Source organism: Pimephales promelas, chromosome 23 (genome assembly GCF_988280905.1).
Source record: "Pimephales promelas chromosome 23, fPimPro1.hap1.1, whole genome shotgun sequence".
Classification (NCBI taxonomy): domain Eukaryota; kingdom Metazoa; phylum Chordata; class Actinopteri; order Cypriniformes; family Leuciscidae; genus Pimephales; species Pimephales promelas.
In genome coordinates this window covers 8,965,954-8,983,889 of record NC_142791.1, presented here as the reverse complement: position 1 = coordinate 8,983,889, position 17,936 = coordinate 8,965,954, and the positions used below count along the sequence as shown (strand labels likewise).

The window sequence follows — 17,936 nt, the reverse complement described above, 5'->3', positions numbered from 1 at the left end:
TGTTCAGCAATGATGTTGTGAGTTGAATTACTTTAAAAACAGTGATGTCACCACCACCTCCTTGTTGAACAATATAATGCAAGTGATTCAGTAGCAGCATTCATGGGGTCAGCATTCGGTGCTCCTTAATGTTTCTGTGTGTGCGCCGCAGCATGATCTCTGATCTCTGGGTGTGAGTCAGTGATGTGTGTGTGTGCTTCAATAAAAGCAGCGTATTAATATAGAGCAGTGAATAAACTGACTTGGAACTACCTGTGCATTAAACAGTTTTATTGCACACCTTCCAGCCAATCAGAATTGTGCGTGTGTGTACAGAATATGTATACTTTCTTAGGCGCAATTTCCTATGGTTAAAAAATGGTTAAAGTATTATCAGGATTTTTTTTTTTTTTTTTTTTTTACAAACTTTGACACATAAATTCACAGTACTATGAAAGCAGAGGTTGTTTCAGAGAATGAAAGAGACATCTATTTCACACACACACACACACACATACAACCCACACAACGAAACAGGACAGTTTGTCCTCATGTGGTGTAAAAAGGTGGGATTGAAACAAATTGGTGTAAAAGGACTTAATAAACTAAAAGGCAGTGCTGTGAATAAGCCATGAGTCACAGCAGTCAGCTGTAGGGTAGGCGTTACAGACCAGACTGACTAATGGAAAACATACAGTTTTATCAACTTAACGTCCTCACTGAACTCTTTTAGCACATTAGGTAAAATTCTAAGGTGAAATGAAATTAGTAAATTGCCAAATGTATTATTAGAAACTATAAACGTAATCTGCTCTGTATTTATCTGTATGTTTTTCTCTAAATAAAAGGAAACTGGTTTCCATGGTGATATATTGATTGTCTGACCAAACAGGTTGAGATGTGTGGTGTTGTGTTTTTTTTTCTCTCTCTCTCTCTCTCTCTCTCTCTCTCTCTCTCTCTCTCTCTCTCTCTCTCTCTTTTTTCACACCTATCTGTCTTCCCGCTGGGTCGTATCCTGAGTCTCCTTCATTCATTCATCAATAGGTTCTCCTCCTGCTTCATTAAAGCCCTCTTTAATGACTTTTATTTGATTATTTATGAGATTGTTTAGTTGATTGTTTTTTATCTTGCTGTGATCTGGGGGGTGCATTTTGGGAAATAAACCTAAAGTGTTCAAACAGGCTTTGTGTAGAAAGGAATACTAGCACAATGTTCTAAATATTGTGTTGAGAGTATTTATATGTAGGTTAAATATATATCCTGCTCACATACACTATAAGAAACTACAGTCAAACTGCCTTTTTGCATGAAAATGTTTTTGTGTACACTCTGTTTGCATAGAGTATGCTAATATATCGGAGGGCAACTAGTAAGAGCGATTGAATCACTTCCTGGACCTCAAGAGTAGAGCACTACTACTGACATTAGAGAATCTTTAGCATCTTTGTTAGTGCGCCTCCCATGCCGGAAACGCCAATTCAAATTTTGTTACGTAGTTGCATTGCGGGATACATTGTTCCGCTTAGAATGCTCTGAATACTTCAGTATTTGACCCAAAATTGGGTTAAAACTACCCAGTATTTTTTTAGAGTGCAGATCCTTCCAATATCCAGCAACTTTGCACAGCCAATGAAGAGGAGTGCACCAACATTCCACAGGCCACAATTACCAACATGATCAACTCTATGCAAAGGAGATGTGCACTGTGTGACGCAAATAGTGGTCACACCAGATACTGACTGGTTTTCAGATCAGCAATACAGTAAAAATGCACAATACAAAAATAAAAAGTAACCCAATACAGTAAAAATGCACATTTTAGAGTGGCCTTTTATTGTGGACAGCCTAAGGCACACCTGTGCATGCTGTCTAATCAGCATCTTGATATGGCGTTCCTGTGAGGTGGATGGATTATCTCGGCAAAGGAGAAGTGCTCACTAACACAGATTAAGACTGATTTGTGAACAATATAGGCTTAGATCTTTGAGTTCAACTCATGAAAAATGGGGGCAAAAATAACAGTGTTGTGTTTACAATTTTGTTCAGTATAGTATACTGCATTGGTAGTATGGGCAGTATGCATTTTCGAACACAGCCTTATCCATCTTCGTTTATCTTCTTTCTGGCCGGACACTTGCTCTCTTGTTATTTAGGGTGTATGGAAACAGTTTAGTGTTATCACAGTTAAGCCGAACTCTTCAAGACCCATATGAATAGCTCTGTCTCGCACATACAAAATACTCACACGCATACTTTTTTCAAAACTGTTTCAGCAGGCTGAGCAGAGGGAATTGTGGGATAAGGCTCTGAACTCACAAATGATGACAGTGCAATGTCTTAGAGTAATTATGGGGTCACCCTGAAATTAACACAGAAACATGAACTCCCATTCTAAAATGATTGTTCTCACGGACAGCTTAACCTCCAGCTCCAATGGCGCTGTCAAGAACAGATCAGCTAAGAATAGATTTAGCCACAAATCATTCCAGACTTCCCTCAGTCAGGGCATTAAAGTTTGGAGTGGATTAACTAGGAATAGATTAATGAAGAATATCATTTAAAAAAAAAGTTGAATTACCCCATACTAGATATTACTATAAGCCAGCATCATGGAAGCTACTTTGAATCTAGCTTGCTAAGCTACATGCTAATCATAATTTAAAGGAGCTAATCTAGAGTCAAGCTACCTTTTTGAAAAAGGAGATACACAGTGCTACAAGCTGCAAAGAAACAGTAGCTAACTACACTGAAGCTACTTAAGGAGCCAATATCTTTTTAAACATAACTTGTGATGATTATTTCTTAATCAGAGCCACATTTTGGCTCACAAACAATGGAGTTTTGAATAAATAAAGAATATAATTGAGTTAAAAACATGATGAACTGCAGCATTTAGCTAAGTATTCTGCTATAATCAATTCACTCAAATCAATGACTTTTTAATCCGTTTTATGGAGTTTTTTTTTTTTTAAATCTGTTCTACGTTTTTCCAATATGGGAGAGCACATTTATGAGAGCACTTTAGTTTAGCCCACTCTGCAGTAAAGCCACATGCACACTACGGTGTAATGTTAAAAACAGTAGAAAAGGTACACCATGAGTAAAATGTTAAAGTACGCACAAAATCAAAATTGACCTTATTTAATTTGTTAGTGTACAGTACTACTCTGTTTTGATGACAGCTGAGCTACAGCTAAGTTAGCAGTGAAATTTTAAGGCTAATTCACACTGCACTGACTGTTTTTGCAGAAAGAATATGTTCAGTTGTCGTTTGTTGGCTCATTTAATGATTGACAAGTGACATTCTGTAATTTAGCTACTCCCTAACACTGCTGTTAGCAGTGTCATTTTTATGCGCGTTCATTTTACTTGAGAATTGTGCTGGAAGTTCACTTACTGCACATTATGTTTGGACATATGTTTGTGTGCTTTTTCTGAACACCGGGTTATTTTTTCTTGTGTTGACACGACAGCTAACATTTCACAAATAATCCCATGTGTCGTCTTGTAGGGTGTTCTGAGCTTAGTTAACCGCCGACATACCCTGGTGGACTGGCCGATTCTGACAGCCTGGCCAGAAGTCATGTCTACAATGCCAGTGGCGGGACGTCAGGGTCTCGTGGTGGCCCATTTGTTCAAATGCCACCGCTCCGATGTGCATTTTCACACTTGGCTCTGACCATTCGTCCGGCTGAACACACCCCCGCGTCTGTCCAAAGGGCCGTTACTCCATCAAACAACCCTCCTCTTTGCTGTGACAGCAGGACAGAAGGTGCTGTGGGCACTCGTTGCTGACACAAAGTTAGACAAGGCTGTGGGCACCGTGTGCACAGATGGACCTGGCCCAGCTCAGTGCCGTTCACGCAGAGATTCCCAGCACAGATGAATTAATGCCACATTTCACATTCATGCGAGAGGAATGGCTCATTATTAAAAAGTGCTCCAGAACAATCCATATGTGATTGAGATCACATGTGTGGTCATTGCTGCGCTTAAGGGCATTTAGACCCCCACCTTGCCAGACAGGAGCCAGGCTGCGTTATTGGCTGCTAATGTACAGGCCATGAGAGCTTCATGTCTTTATAAGAGACTTCATCTCAGCCCTTTAGTACTCTGACTCAAGGCCTCTCACTTTTCATTTTGAATGACTGTGACATTTACAGTAGCTTGTTGTCCGAGTTGGGTGACATGTTAGGGGCACAACATAGGACGTAACTGATAGTTACCATAACTATGAAAGGCAAAAAAAATGCAATATTGATCATCATGCTTCATGTTATTAATACACACAAATTCATGTAGGAGAATATCACAGACATGGCTAAAAAAAAAGTTAAAGATGAATTTAACTCCATGATCTTGTTATCATGACTTGTTTTTGGCCACAATAACTGTATTAGAGTGTGATATTGTGAGAGCCCTAAATAGAACTCAACATAATTCAACATTTGATAAAATCTGTGTAATTTGCAATTACCACTTTGATGAGATTGAAAAACTAATCCATATGAATTGAGTGGTTTAGTCCAAATTTTCTGAAGAGGCACGATCACTTTATATGGTGAACATTGATCAGCGAACATAAACAGAAGCTTAACCGTACATGCTTGCCACATGAGAACCAATGTCTTGTGGAAGATCAAAAGTGCTGCGTTAGACAAGAATGAACCTCATTGGTTCTTGCAGAAGCTCAAATGTGCTGTGTAACACATAAGAATGAATCTCATTGGTTCTCGCACATCAAGCAAACATGTAAATTAATAAACACGAACCAATAAATTCAAATGGATTAGTTTTTCGATCTCCTTTATGAACATGTTGAAGCTTCAAAGTGGTAGTTGTGTAGGCTGTTAAAGGGTTAGTTCACCCAAAAATGAAAATTAAGTCATTAATTACTCACCCCCATGCTGTACCAACCCCGTAAGACCTTCGTTCGTCTTCGGAACACAAATGAAGATATTTTTGATTAAATTTGAGAGCTGTATAACTACCACATTGGCTCCTAAAGGACTGCCTCTTGACGGCCCAGAAAGTCAATGAAGAAAATGTTTAAATATCCCAAGTGACTACCGTGGCTCAACTATATGTTTATCAAGCGACAAGAATACTTTTTGTGCGAAAAAACAAACAAAAATAACGAGTTTATTCGACTATTTCTTTTCTTCCTTGTAGGCCAGAACGAGACTTCCTTAGATTTCCACGACGCATGCGCGAGAATTGCGATCTGAAGTAGTGTAAGCTGGTGTGCGCAGATCGCAAATCTCGCACATGCGTCGTGGAAATCTAAGGAAGTCTCGTTCTGGCCTACAAGGAAGAAAAGAAATAGTCGAATAAACTCGTTATTTTTGTTTGTTTTTTCGCACAAAAAGTATTCGCGTCGCTTGATAAACATATAGTTGAGCCACGGTAGTCACTTGGGATATTTAAACATTTTCTTCATTGACTTTCTGGGCCGTCAAGAGGCAGTCCTTTAGGAGCCAATGTGGTAGTTATACAGCTCTCAAATTTAATCAAAAATATCTTCATTTGTGTTCTGAAGACGAACGAAGGTCTTACGGGGTTGGTACAGCATGGGGGTGAGTAATTAATGACTTAATTTTCATTTTTGGGTGAACTAACCCTTTAAGGGACGGAAAGAAAGCTTTCAGATTTCATCAGAAAGATCTTCATTTGTGTTCCCGAAGATGAATGAAAGTCTTACGGGTTCGGAATGACACAAGGGTGAGTAAATTTGTATGACCTGTCCCTTTAACGTTTCTGCTGGAGGATTTAAAAGAAACTAGTGAGGGCAAACAGAACTAATAACTAAATATATAGGCCTATATATTATATATTTTTTTCGCTGAATGTAATATGCAGCATGGGCAGTTCTGGAAAAGCCAAAACTGAAAGAAATAAAACGAAAAGGCCTATTTTTTTTCAACCAGTTCATGGAAATGCACCAGACATCACATTGATATTGAACTCCTTGAACACATTGAACTACTGTACTTCTGTTAATATCAGCAACCCTGAACCGAGCAACCTTTGGTAATACCCATTAGCTTGTTTAGTTTATGATGAATGTAAGTTATGTGGTTTGCTGACTGATTGATTTGTGCCATAATAACTAATGGAGTCTTTCACTTTTAAGAATTTTACATGTAGCTAAAAAAGCATTTTCCATATACCCCATGTCACTAATTGGCACTTGACTGTCCCCCTGCAGTTGTCAGAATCGTGCTGTTCCCTCCAGGGTATTGTTTGGTTTAGGCGGTGCCAGATCCTCGGCAGGAGATTGTAGATGATGTACAGCAGTGGCTGATGGCTCTGGGCAGGCGGTCACACCTGGAGGTGATAGTAACCACTTTAGACTGATGGAGAAGGTTGGAGCCGTTACAGGATCACGTAGTGAAGTGGTGCTAAATTGTGAAGACTGAGACAGCAGTTGTTATCTGATCCTGTTTGTAGATGACAGAGGTCGGACCTAGTTTGGATTTTACTGCTGGTAAATGGATAATGTTTAGAGAACAGATTGAAAAGATAAATGGTAATTAAAATGGGAATGTTTATTATGTTATAAGAAAGAACATCATATAGATTTTCAAATTTTATGAAACCATGAGTAGTCCCTGCCTGAGGTAAAGTGATTTAATTTATTTTCAGTAGAGAATAACGATCTGTGTATGTATTTTATGTTCAATTTTCAAGTTAGGTCTGTTTGTTTTGAAGGATGTGTAATGATTAACTTAGATATGATTAAAATAAAAATAAAAATCCTAGTTAGACTTTAAGAATTTGGACAAAAAAACCCAGTGGCATGTGATTGCTGTTGATTTTATTGTTGAATTCATTATATTTACTTTATTATTTAATTGAAATTGAATAAATAATCTACTTGATTTAAATTACTATTTCAGACATCATTATTCATCATAACCTACAGGCCAATTGAGTGCCATCATTTAAAGGTGCAATATGTAATATTTCTGAGGATCTATTGACAGAAATGCAAAAGAAGATCCATAACTGTTTAGTGGTGTATAAAGACCTTACTCAATGAACCGTTATAACAGCTCAAATTAGCCAGCTAAACTTTTACTAACCTGTTAGACAAAATATATCTAGTTGGATAGTTTCATGTGGTTCTTCTCCCTCGCTGTTTTATGGTTTTGCTATGTTGGGAGAAATGCGCTGGTTACGTTCGTGAGACAATCTGAATTAGCCGATGATTACTTTTATTATAGTATATTTTAAGAGCCTTGATCCTCACCTTACTATGGCTTTGTAAACTTTATCTATGATGTGGTTTATAATGGACTGTGGTACAGAAACTTGGCTTACTCTGGCTATTCTCTGTTGTCTCTGGCGACGATATGTTTTTCCCATTTTAGCAACCGTAGCTTCTCTGAAAGAGCAGTGGGCTGAGCCATTAGTGCAACCGCTAGATGCTGCTAAAATCTACACACTGCACCTTTAATCGTGTGTCATAGTTTGCAATTATTGAATAACCTTCAACTGAAAAAAGTCGAGATCTGTATAATTCATACAAAAAAATATGGTGAACAGTAATTCAGTTGAATCTCTTCTATTTTCAACAAAATTGTAAAAATGTATTCTATGTATTGTAAGAATATTTTCTAAGAATATTCTTAGAAATCTATTCTAAGAAATGTATTCTAAGAATATTTGATTCTGTATTTTACATGATTGACATCTTCTCAAAAAGCTGTGTATTCTTGTATTCAGCAAAAATCAGTCGGAATACGTTTACTTCAAGATGATTCTTGCTTCAGAAAAGATGTCATTTTACCCCATAATCCTGATTTTCAATTTTGTAAATGATCAAATTTATTTCCCTTTACAATGCATTTCATAATGCATCATTATCGTGTACACACGAAACGCACACTGTTCTTAAGGAGGTATCGTCCTACATCTTACCCTAATAGTAATGTTAGTCTTATCAAGGACGAGTTTTATGCTAAAGAACAATACTTGGCAAACAGCACTAAAAGAGCATTATAATGTCATGAAAGAAAAATTATTTTGGATAGAGATGAATGAATCTCTGTATCTCATTGCCTTGGATTAGAGACTTCGCCCTTTGAGCCAGTTCAGGGTCACTTTCATGTAGACTGAGCAAATGCTAAAAATTCTGCTTGCAATTCAAGTCATCTGTACGTGCCCTCGCAGTTTTTTTTTTTTTTTTTTTTTTTTTTTATCGAACTCAACTCAAGAGTTGCATTAATCTCTTGAATCTGCTGAACTAATATGGATCTGAGCCCAAGCCCGCTGCTGAATGCATCAAGCATAAGGGCCCGAGCTGAACGGGAATTCTGCATCATAGTCACTTACTGTAGTGGACGGAGAATGAGCAGTGTGTTATATTAGCGCACAAACACACAGTCCTCTCAATTAGGATCCTTTTGCATGTCCTTCTAGCGGTGAGTGCTTTATTTGCAGGTCCAGTAGGACTGCATTTGCTTCAGGAAAAGAAATCTGCTTCAAACTACTGAGGCATCCGTCAACAAACAGAAAGAGGGGCGTACGTTTTTTTTTTATTATTATTTATTTACTCACAGACTTACTGCTGCCCCTGAGGGCCTAACCTAGCCCACACGCAGCTAATCAACAAGGGCTTTGCGTGGGCTTCTTACACTCAGTTAGGCCATTTCACATACACAAACACACAAGAAATTGTCTGTGAGTGATTTATGAACTGACCATATCTAGTTTTATCAATAAGGCTCTCCCTCAGAGAAACTGTGTGTGTGTGTAACTGTGTGTTTTGGATCACCGATTGCATGCGGCCCCCATAGCATTAGGAAGTCCCCTGGTGTCCTTATAGGAAATGAAATATGTGCATGTCCTAACCAATCGATCAAGAGCATTTTAGTCTTTGGTGTTTTGCAGGAATAGGCGACTGAGTGAAATATCAAAACATTTAGTTGCTACTGTAACGACGGCTCAATTGCCATCAATGCGTCTCATTTGAAGAGTTTTTCCCATAATATAATAAAAAAAAAAATTCGGGTTTAAGACATGTCTCATTGCTGTCACTTTGTGACATGTCATGTCAATTGCCTGTTAGGACACAATTTGACATACCATTTAGTATCTGAAGGGTGCATTTTGTCATGTCAGAGATCTTGATCACGACTGGGAGACATTTTCACTAGCTTACTGAGCGTACATCATAACAAGGGCCTGATCTTGATGAGCTCGGAAACCTTTTACCTGGGGAGCTGAGGGAGCATGCTGTCTTTTTCTTGCTGTCTTCATACACTCTTGATTTATTACCACACGCTGCTGGTGATGTAACAGCGCCTCAGCAGGTTAAACACGTATTTGTGTGGCTGTGTATTTGAAGGTGGGGGGTCAGCTAAAAACTGCATATTTATGAAGTTCAATTGCAGCCCCACCGGGCGAGGGTGAATCTTTGGCCTTAATTGTGTCTCATTAATATTGATAAGATTAGGATATTTTGGTGTACCAACACACCCATCTACACGCATTCACGCAAGCAAAAATAGGATATTCTTAATATTGCAAGTTCCTTTAAATGTTCTGATGCTCGGTTAGGTTACTTTTGCTGTAAATTTTCAATTTGTGTGTGTGTCATACAGGTTTGAAATTACATTTGAGTGAGTAGCCTAAATGATGACACAATTTTCATTTATGGTTGACAAACCCTTTAAGGAAATGTTGCTCTTGGGGAATTTGATTGGAAGTCTCTCATTTTCATTGTGATTGTTGTGGTGATAGTGACAGCAGCTGTTGATAGCAACAAAGATTAACAGATTGTAATTATATACAAATGAGCGACGACTACCAATAGGAGTGGAGACAGTGAATGGGCTTCTGAAACAGTTGGATGATGCGCTCAAGTAGGAACAACTGCTTGGAATCAACTGTACTGGAACTTGGCGGCATCTTAATGGCCTAATTGTAAGTTTCTTGGATGAAAGCATCCTTTAAGTGGCTACTTACAGTACATACTTCTTACATAATTGCTTTTATTTCTTGCTGATGGTTTTAAGTGCCATCAGTGACTTTGTGGTTGTTGATATCAGGTGTCTAGATTTGTCTATGAAATATTTTGAGCTGAAATGATAAGCCCCTGTTACACAGAGATTCTGGAAAAGACCCGGATAATTTGTCCCGGGTTCATCATTGATTTTGGTTCATTCACACTGCCAGTGATTTTCCAGAATCTGTGAGTGCGTTGCGTTCACACGCATCCCGTAAATTTTAAGTAGAAACACGTGACGTCACGTGTGACGTGGAACATACGCGTCGAAAACATGTTGTGGTACAAATTAGGGCTGGGCAGTATATGACGGTATATACAGTATAACAAATGCTTTTAATAAACCAAACATTGTCATCTGTTGGTGTGGACACTTGTTAATCAGACATAGCAAAAATGTACCGGGGAACACATTTAAACATAGCTAGTATTAGCCTACTAATATTCTACAGAATTAAAAGCAAGTAACTATTTTTTTATTAAAAGAATAGTTCAGTATAAAATATTTATGGTATTAGATGCTGTCACTGTATGTTGTATTTGAAATAGTTTTTATCTTTTAGTGCAGTTGTGAGCTCTGGATTTTGACACATGTGTCTTCCTCTTAGTCAGGTTCTCCTGCTGTTGGTGATTTTCTACTCCAGGTGTTTTGTGTCCAGATTTGGTGCCGCTAGGTTGATTAGATGTAGTTTGGTTGCCATGGAGATGCCGAGTGCTTGAAGAACACCATACGCTGGATGATTCTGTCTTTGCTCTTGACTCTTGATTTCTTTGTTGAATCTCTTGCGAGGATGATCAGATGCCCAGATGTTCCACTAAGATGGTTTGTATTTTGCCTGTGCAAACGTACATATTGTTCCTCAGCTGTTCAGTTTGGCTGTGTGTTCTCTGCGGCTGTGCACACATTTACTTTAGCATACATTTGCTTCTCTATAAAGTCTCCAGGCTTTGATCAGCAGAAAGGAGCAGTTTGCTCAGGGCCTACGAGGAGACATTTACTTCATTCTTGAATTTGTCGATGTAGATCTTGGGACAACAGTTGTCATTTTTAAAGTGGTTCTACAGCCTTCATGGTGTCCAAACTACACTCACAACTCCTACACAGATTGGCATTCTGCTGTTGAGAAGTCAGCCTACATCTTTACAAAGTGTTTTTATTTTTTTTACTTCAAACTTTTTATCTGGTCCTTAAACCCAATCTGACAGTCTCTCTCTTTTTTAAAAACACTTGCAGCTATCTTGTTTTTATTCCACAGATTTTTTGCAGAATTCAGAAACTTTGAAATTGTCAGGTTTTCCTCTAATTTGGATGTCAAACAAACATTTAATAAGCCTGTAAAGACATCTAAATGACGAGCGGCATCGGGCTTATGTGACAAATTGGGCTGCGTAAACCATTTATAAACTTTACCTGATAAAAGAACACCGTTTCCTCTGAGAAGGCAAGGGAGGCAGTGCCTCTTCAAAAAATAAATAAATAAATAAATAAAATAAAATGAGAAAATAATACATATTACAAAAATAAACCGTGCAAAATGTGTCACTCTTTTTTAAAAGTAACACTCAGCAGGTACAGCAGGACGTCACATCTCTCTTGCTTGCCTGAGCCCATTGACTTTTAACAGACCCCCTTAAGTTTGCGGTGGGTTAAGTGGGGGCTAAATGAGAATGAATGGGGGAAAGTCATATTAGAGGAGGCAATGCCTCCATCACGCTATGATTAGAAATGATTGGATGTGATTGGTTAGTGTGATTGAAATCCCGCCTCTTGTTTACATGCACATTCCGTGTGTCAGTCTGAATGAACAAAAATGATGCCGTTAATGGGAAGACTAATTAAAAAGTAAGCAAACAACTCAGCCATTTAGATGCTTTGTCAGTTCAAAAATCAAACTTGAAATGGCCTGAAAACATGATGACTGTGGTCTTTTTTAATGAGCAATCAGCTTGGAGAAATTAAAGATACATCTCCGTGTCTGTGACAGTCTGTGTTTATCGAGCATGTTTGATGATCTGAAAATAAGTTGAATATTAATAAGAACAGCTGAACACCAGTTTGCAAATCAAGTATATTGTTTAAATGGTTTCTGCCTTTAGATTTATGCTTGGTTTTAATAAATAACACAATCATAGAGTCATAGAATCAGAGTTTTTTTGTGTATTGTAGAAGTAACATTTTCATGAATATTTAACCATGATAACGTGGTAACATTAAGTTCAATTGGGACATGAATTTGCATTCGATGTTTTAAAAAACAACTGACTTTGCCTCATTTCAGAACACCACTGCATGCCACTGTTTAATGCAGCAACACATTTTTACCATATTTAAATCCATGCCACATATTTCCCGGCACAATCAGTATATTAACCTTCTATAAAAAGAAAAAAGTGTTTTGCTTCCACATGGCTTACTCATGATTTACTGCATGTTGTGTGTGTATAGATTGTAGTTTTACATACTCTTCATAACAATATTTTTATTGTTACCAAAAAAAAGCAATAATTGAAATAAAGCTGAAATAAAAGAAAATGCAAATACTAGACAGAAATGTTAATGTTACTAGAAATATTGCTTTGGCACCTATCTGAAATAAGTTTAAATACTAAAATAAATTAAAGCTAATTAAAAACTTAAAAAATAAAAATGTCCAAAGCACCCCTAAAAAACTGCAAGAACTTAACTGAAAATATAAAAGCTAATTCAAAATATATAAACAAAACCTTTGGTAGCATATAAATGATACTAACATAACACTGCTTTCTAGTTGATGCTGTCCACTGTACATTATTCACTCTGTAAGCAGTTTCCAGGACCAATCGTGTATGATATCATCGTTCTTGAATCACTGATTCCTGGTACACCGTATGACTCCAGAATTAAGTATCTCATTATAGGTCGATTTTAAATTGGTCTGTCTCAGTACACCCAGTCCCCGTTCATAACGTCTTTTTATGCCAAAATGGCGGTAAACACTTCTCCTTGCGTTCCTCGTAGATCATTATGTCATGTGGTTAATTCCCGCCTGTAGATGTATGTCTTTAGCTTAGCAAAGGGGGGAAGGTGATTGTGTCATAGACTGTCAGCGGCAGACAGTCATCACGCCCAAATGCCCCCATCTACTCTAGCGAGATTGAAACTAGCACGGCTAAGTCAAGTGGAACGGAGGGGAGGCAGGAACCAAGAATCTAGAGCATCAGCACGTCGGTGGGGGGGGACTTAAAATGAACACACTTGTGCTGTCATCTCCTCCAAGGAAGTCAATTAAGCAACACACTCAGTATTTCACACCCCCCGGTACCCGAGCGTGAATGTGTTGCGCACCTCTCAACGATGTGACAGCGCAATGGAGATAGAGAACGGCCCATGGTCCAGATATGCATCTGTAATTAAGCGCCTTAGAGAATACACCAGAAAAAGAAGATATTTCAACCAAGATATTAAACAAACATTAAGAGAAAGATTATATGCAGTGGAACAAATGATATTTAATTAGATTCATGTTTCACATGTTTATGGTTGATATGATTTTTAAACCTCAGGCAATACTGTAATTACCTTTTATTGTGTTTGATAGTGTTGGTATGCATGTTTTACTGTGTGCAGTTAATGATATCTGTCTTTCTGCTTCTGTCTCTCTCTCCCTGTAGGGAACTAATGAGCAAATCGCAATAGAAGCGCATGTTGCACTAACATCAGGATGAAGTTCTTTACCGCTCAGTGTCAGCAGTCTTCTTCTTTGCTCCACTGAGGATACACACACCCTCGCCTCTGCAAATTTCCTAACTTTCGAGACCACTGGAGCAGCCTGAAACTCTTCGGCCTTATCCGTTTCGTTTATAGTTACCCGTCGCTGGGGCGCCACTCACCCCAGCCCAAGCATGTCATTGGTGGGCGTGGCACAATTGCGGCGGGAAACGGCCCGCTCCTGCCCGCGCCGCATATCTGACACTTGCCTGGTGTGGCTGCTAGGCTTGGCGCTGCGCCTAGCACTGTCCTCTTGCCAGCGGGCAGACCTCACCGCCGCCAAGCACCCTATGGTCACCACAGGCTACGGGAAGCTCCGGGGCGTACGCAAGGAACTGAACAATGAGATTCTAGGCCCGGTCGAGCAGTACTTGGGCGTCCCCTACGCCACCCCGCCAGTGGGCGAGAGGCGCTTCCAGCCCCCGGAGGCACCAGGCTCCTGGCAGGAGATCCGTAATGCTACCCAGTTTGCACCAGTGTGCCCGCAGAACATCCACGGAGTGCTGCCAGAGATCATGCTTCCCGTATGGTTCACCGACAACCTGGATGCAGCTGCGGCATATGTACAGAACCAGAGCGAGGACTGCCTTTACCTCAACGTCTACGTGCCCACAGAGGATGGTAAGTTCATCGAAATGTACGTTTATCTGTGGAATGTTCCATTCATATTCATGATCACTCACAATAGCCAAAACATATTGTCACCCACACAAAAACGTACATTCGCATGCTCACCCTTTCTTGGAAACTAATCACTTGTATTCTTCTTGTGTGATTTTGACTTACTGTAGCAGTGTGTTACAGAGAGTTTGTCTTCAAACTCAAAGACACTCTTTTCATATAGAGCTGGTAAGTCCCGCCCCTTCAGCTTACCCCGCTGGACCTCTAGGTTGAAAAATCGTCAATGCAAGTGAATGAGAGAAAATAATTATTTTCGAATCCCGTTTGAATTTTGCAATGAATGTGAACATATGTTGTCTGTGATTTTTTTTTATATAATTTTTCGTGTAAAGAATGCTACAATTTAGCGGGTAGAATTTTCATACGGTTGGACTTTGTGTTAGAGCAAACTCTTTCGACGTGTTTGATATACATCACCCCCACTAGCACACGGATCCCGCTAAACATGCCTGTGTTTTTGGTGTACTTAACCGCCTTCTTTCAGGGAGAGTACAAACTAGTAGAGCGTGGTGAAAGCCGTGATTTCTGAAGGGAAAATGTGTTATGCGGCGACGTCACATATGCGACGTTTAGTCTTTCTCGTTATGTCTATTCCTAAGAATCATACAATATACTGTCAAACTCGTTACATGAGAAATTAAATAAAACATTCACAGACAACAACATATAAACAGGATCAGAAAAGAATTATTTTCTCTCATTCACTTGCATTGACGCTTTTTCAACCTAGAGGTCCACTTGGAGTTTTACGGATGGGCGGGACTTACCAGCTCTATAACCCGTTTTCCTTCTCTTTTTGTTCTCCGGTAAAATAAGCTAATCTGTTGCTCATCATCACATGCAGTTAGATTAGTTGCATTTAGTGCATACAAAACGGTAGTTGCCAGGGCTAAAAAGAGCAAGAACTCTTGCGAGCGTGACGGATATTTAACATGCTCCAGTCAGTGATTGTTAGTGAAACTGCACAGGCAAGAATCTGAGCATGTGCTAAAGTCTCTGATAAATTGCCTCGCTGCAGTTTGTAAATGGGTTGTGCAGAGACTGCTGGGTAATGTCTCACTGTGCCAGCTCTCAAAATGGGCTGTCATGGTCATGGGAGTGTGGCAGGCAATGTGTGTTTGTTCGAGAGATGAAAGCTCTTCAACGATGAAACCATATACACAGGAGGTCTTCTAATGCTAATAGCACTTTTGCGTTTTAGCAACTCTGTACTCTTTGAGTGTGTTAATGTGCCTGTCCATTACAGTGAGTCAGTAAATCAGTCTTCCTTAATTTGTAGATATACATTCACTAAGTGCTGTAGATTGCAGTTGGATGACGCATCCATTGCATGAGCGATTCTAGGATTTCAGTCTTCGAGCAGCTCAGATAGTGATTGCAAGTTTGAATCTTGCTCTAGCGTTTTAAGATAAATTAAAATAGGGTGTCTTTGTTGTATCTAAATCACACTTTGACATGTTTGTTCTCTTTTAATTTTTGTGATTCCACTGGTACAGATATCATGAAACATATTTTGAGACGTTTTAGATTTGTTTACAATATTTTTCTAACGAGAAGCATATGTTTTCATTTGCTCTCTATTTAATCTCATTCGGGCTAAATTACCACATTAAAATATCTAATTTGTGTATATTCTTTCCTACCAACTCTTGTAGGTCCACATGTAAAAAATCATAAATAAGAATGAAGGAGATATATAATTAATGATTCTATATTTAGCTCTGAGAGAATTAGCTCATCCGGAAGTCCATGTGTTATATGCACACATGAGTTGAAAGAAACAGCCTTTTGTGTAAAGAAATATTTCTTCCCTAATAAGAGATAATAAGCAAATCTGGGGCCACATAACGAGATGATATTTTTTTCATAATTATGAAGATAAATTACATTTACTCACAAGGGAATGTGCAAGCATTTGTTTCATGTGTATACAGTTGTAAACACTGCGATATTCTCACAGACAGCAATGCAGTGGATCTGAAGTGTGTGTGCAGACATGTGACATTTAATACTTTAGATGGGACATCTATGCCACCTTTGCAGAGTTAAGATGGGTCTACAACATTAAAATAAACACACAAATCTCTGTTTACAGAGAAACAATGCCCCCACAGCAGGTGATTAATGCATCTGACAGTGTTGTGGAGGTGTACACACGTTTATATGTGCTAACCGCTGCTGTGTTGCTAGTGAGACTTATCAGAAAATCGTCCAGCACACACTCACTGACGGGGATTCCTACACAGTCACCGCACTGAGAATCATTCACAGGTTTGGGGGGGATTTCATGGATCTGGTCTTGGCACCATCACTGCATTTCAGTTCAACATTTGGTGGGTGTTTAGTGTGGGACTTTTGGACGTTAGTGGGGATGTGAGTGTAGTTTACAGCCGGAGGATTAGAAGAAACTGTAATTATCTCATCTCTCTCTCACTCGCTCACTCTCTCTCTCTCAGGCATTTTCCAACTTTCTGAAAAACTCACAAATATGATGATCCTTTTGCAAGGGTTCTCCTTCTTACATCCTTATATATAAGTGTTAAAATCACTAAGCATTATATTATAAAGAAAAATGGTTGCCTTTTATTCAGAATTCTACTAAACATATTGTAATTTCTTCAATTTATTCAAATATTTACTTTATTCACTCAGCATGATTTTTTTAACAACTCAATTTAATTTTGATGAAGCTTTTTTATTATTAGCTGTCAATATTAGATAGATAGATAGATAGATAGATAGATAGATAGATAGATAGATAGATAGATAGATAGATAGATAGATAGATAGATAGATAGATAGATAGATAGATAGATAGATAGATAGATAGATAGCATATTATTAATCTCACTTGCACTTTACTCTTTTTTCATAGCCTCAAAATTATATTTTTTTGTGTTATGATAAGTTTTTTTTATTATAATTATTGAAGCTAATCATAGAGGTTTCCATTGACAAGCACCTTCTCACCTCTAATCTTCTCCTGTATTACAACATAAAGGTTATCATTCTCTTTTTGAATTAGAAATGTAATAACAAATTGAACTAATCAGCCACAGCTTAGTTATTTAATGTCATTAATAATTAATTGGAAATGCTAATTCTATGCTATGTGCAAAGTTTAACAGACGATATTGTTTAATTTTTATTACAGTGCTGCTTGCAAGGCAGCATTGCATTGATATTACTAAATATTTAGGAAGGAATTCTCCAATAATGAATCGTCTCGTTAAAATTAAGAGTGTGATCTGTTTTTTTATTATTATTATTATTGATTTAAATGTTGAAAATCTGTCATCTCCACATTGTTAAAATCTCAACTGAAAATATAGGCAAAAGCAATGACATTATTGCAATGTTTGCATTGTGACATGCACTTCGTCTTCTTTCTTATGTTTATTTGCTTACTGAATTGTATTTGGCCTTTCCTTTTTTTTTTACACTAGAAAAGACACAGAAGTCACATTATGTGTGTTGATTCTAGCGCGCATCTGGCAGAAAACAAGGCTTGAGTTT

At 38.3% G+C, this 17,936-nt stretch overlaps 1 protein-coding gene across 4 annotated transcripts in view; it reads left to right on the top strand.

Annotated features, from left to right (window-relative positions):
* Nucleotides 1–17,936, top strand: part of nlgn2b (neuroligin 2b) — a 77,050-nt gene that overhangs the window by 12,760 nt on the left and 46,354 nt on the right. For all 4 annotated transcript variants that reach the window (XM_089126109.1, XM_089126108.1, XM_039677667.2 and 1 more), the window contains exon 2: nt 13,643–14,360. In XM_089126109.1, coding sequence (XP_088982235.1) covers nt 13,874–14,360 — 487 coding nt within the window. In that variant the 5' untranslated portion in view covers nt 13,643–13,873. The remainder of the gene's footprint in view (nt 1–13,642; nt 14,361–17,936) is intronic.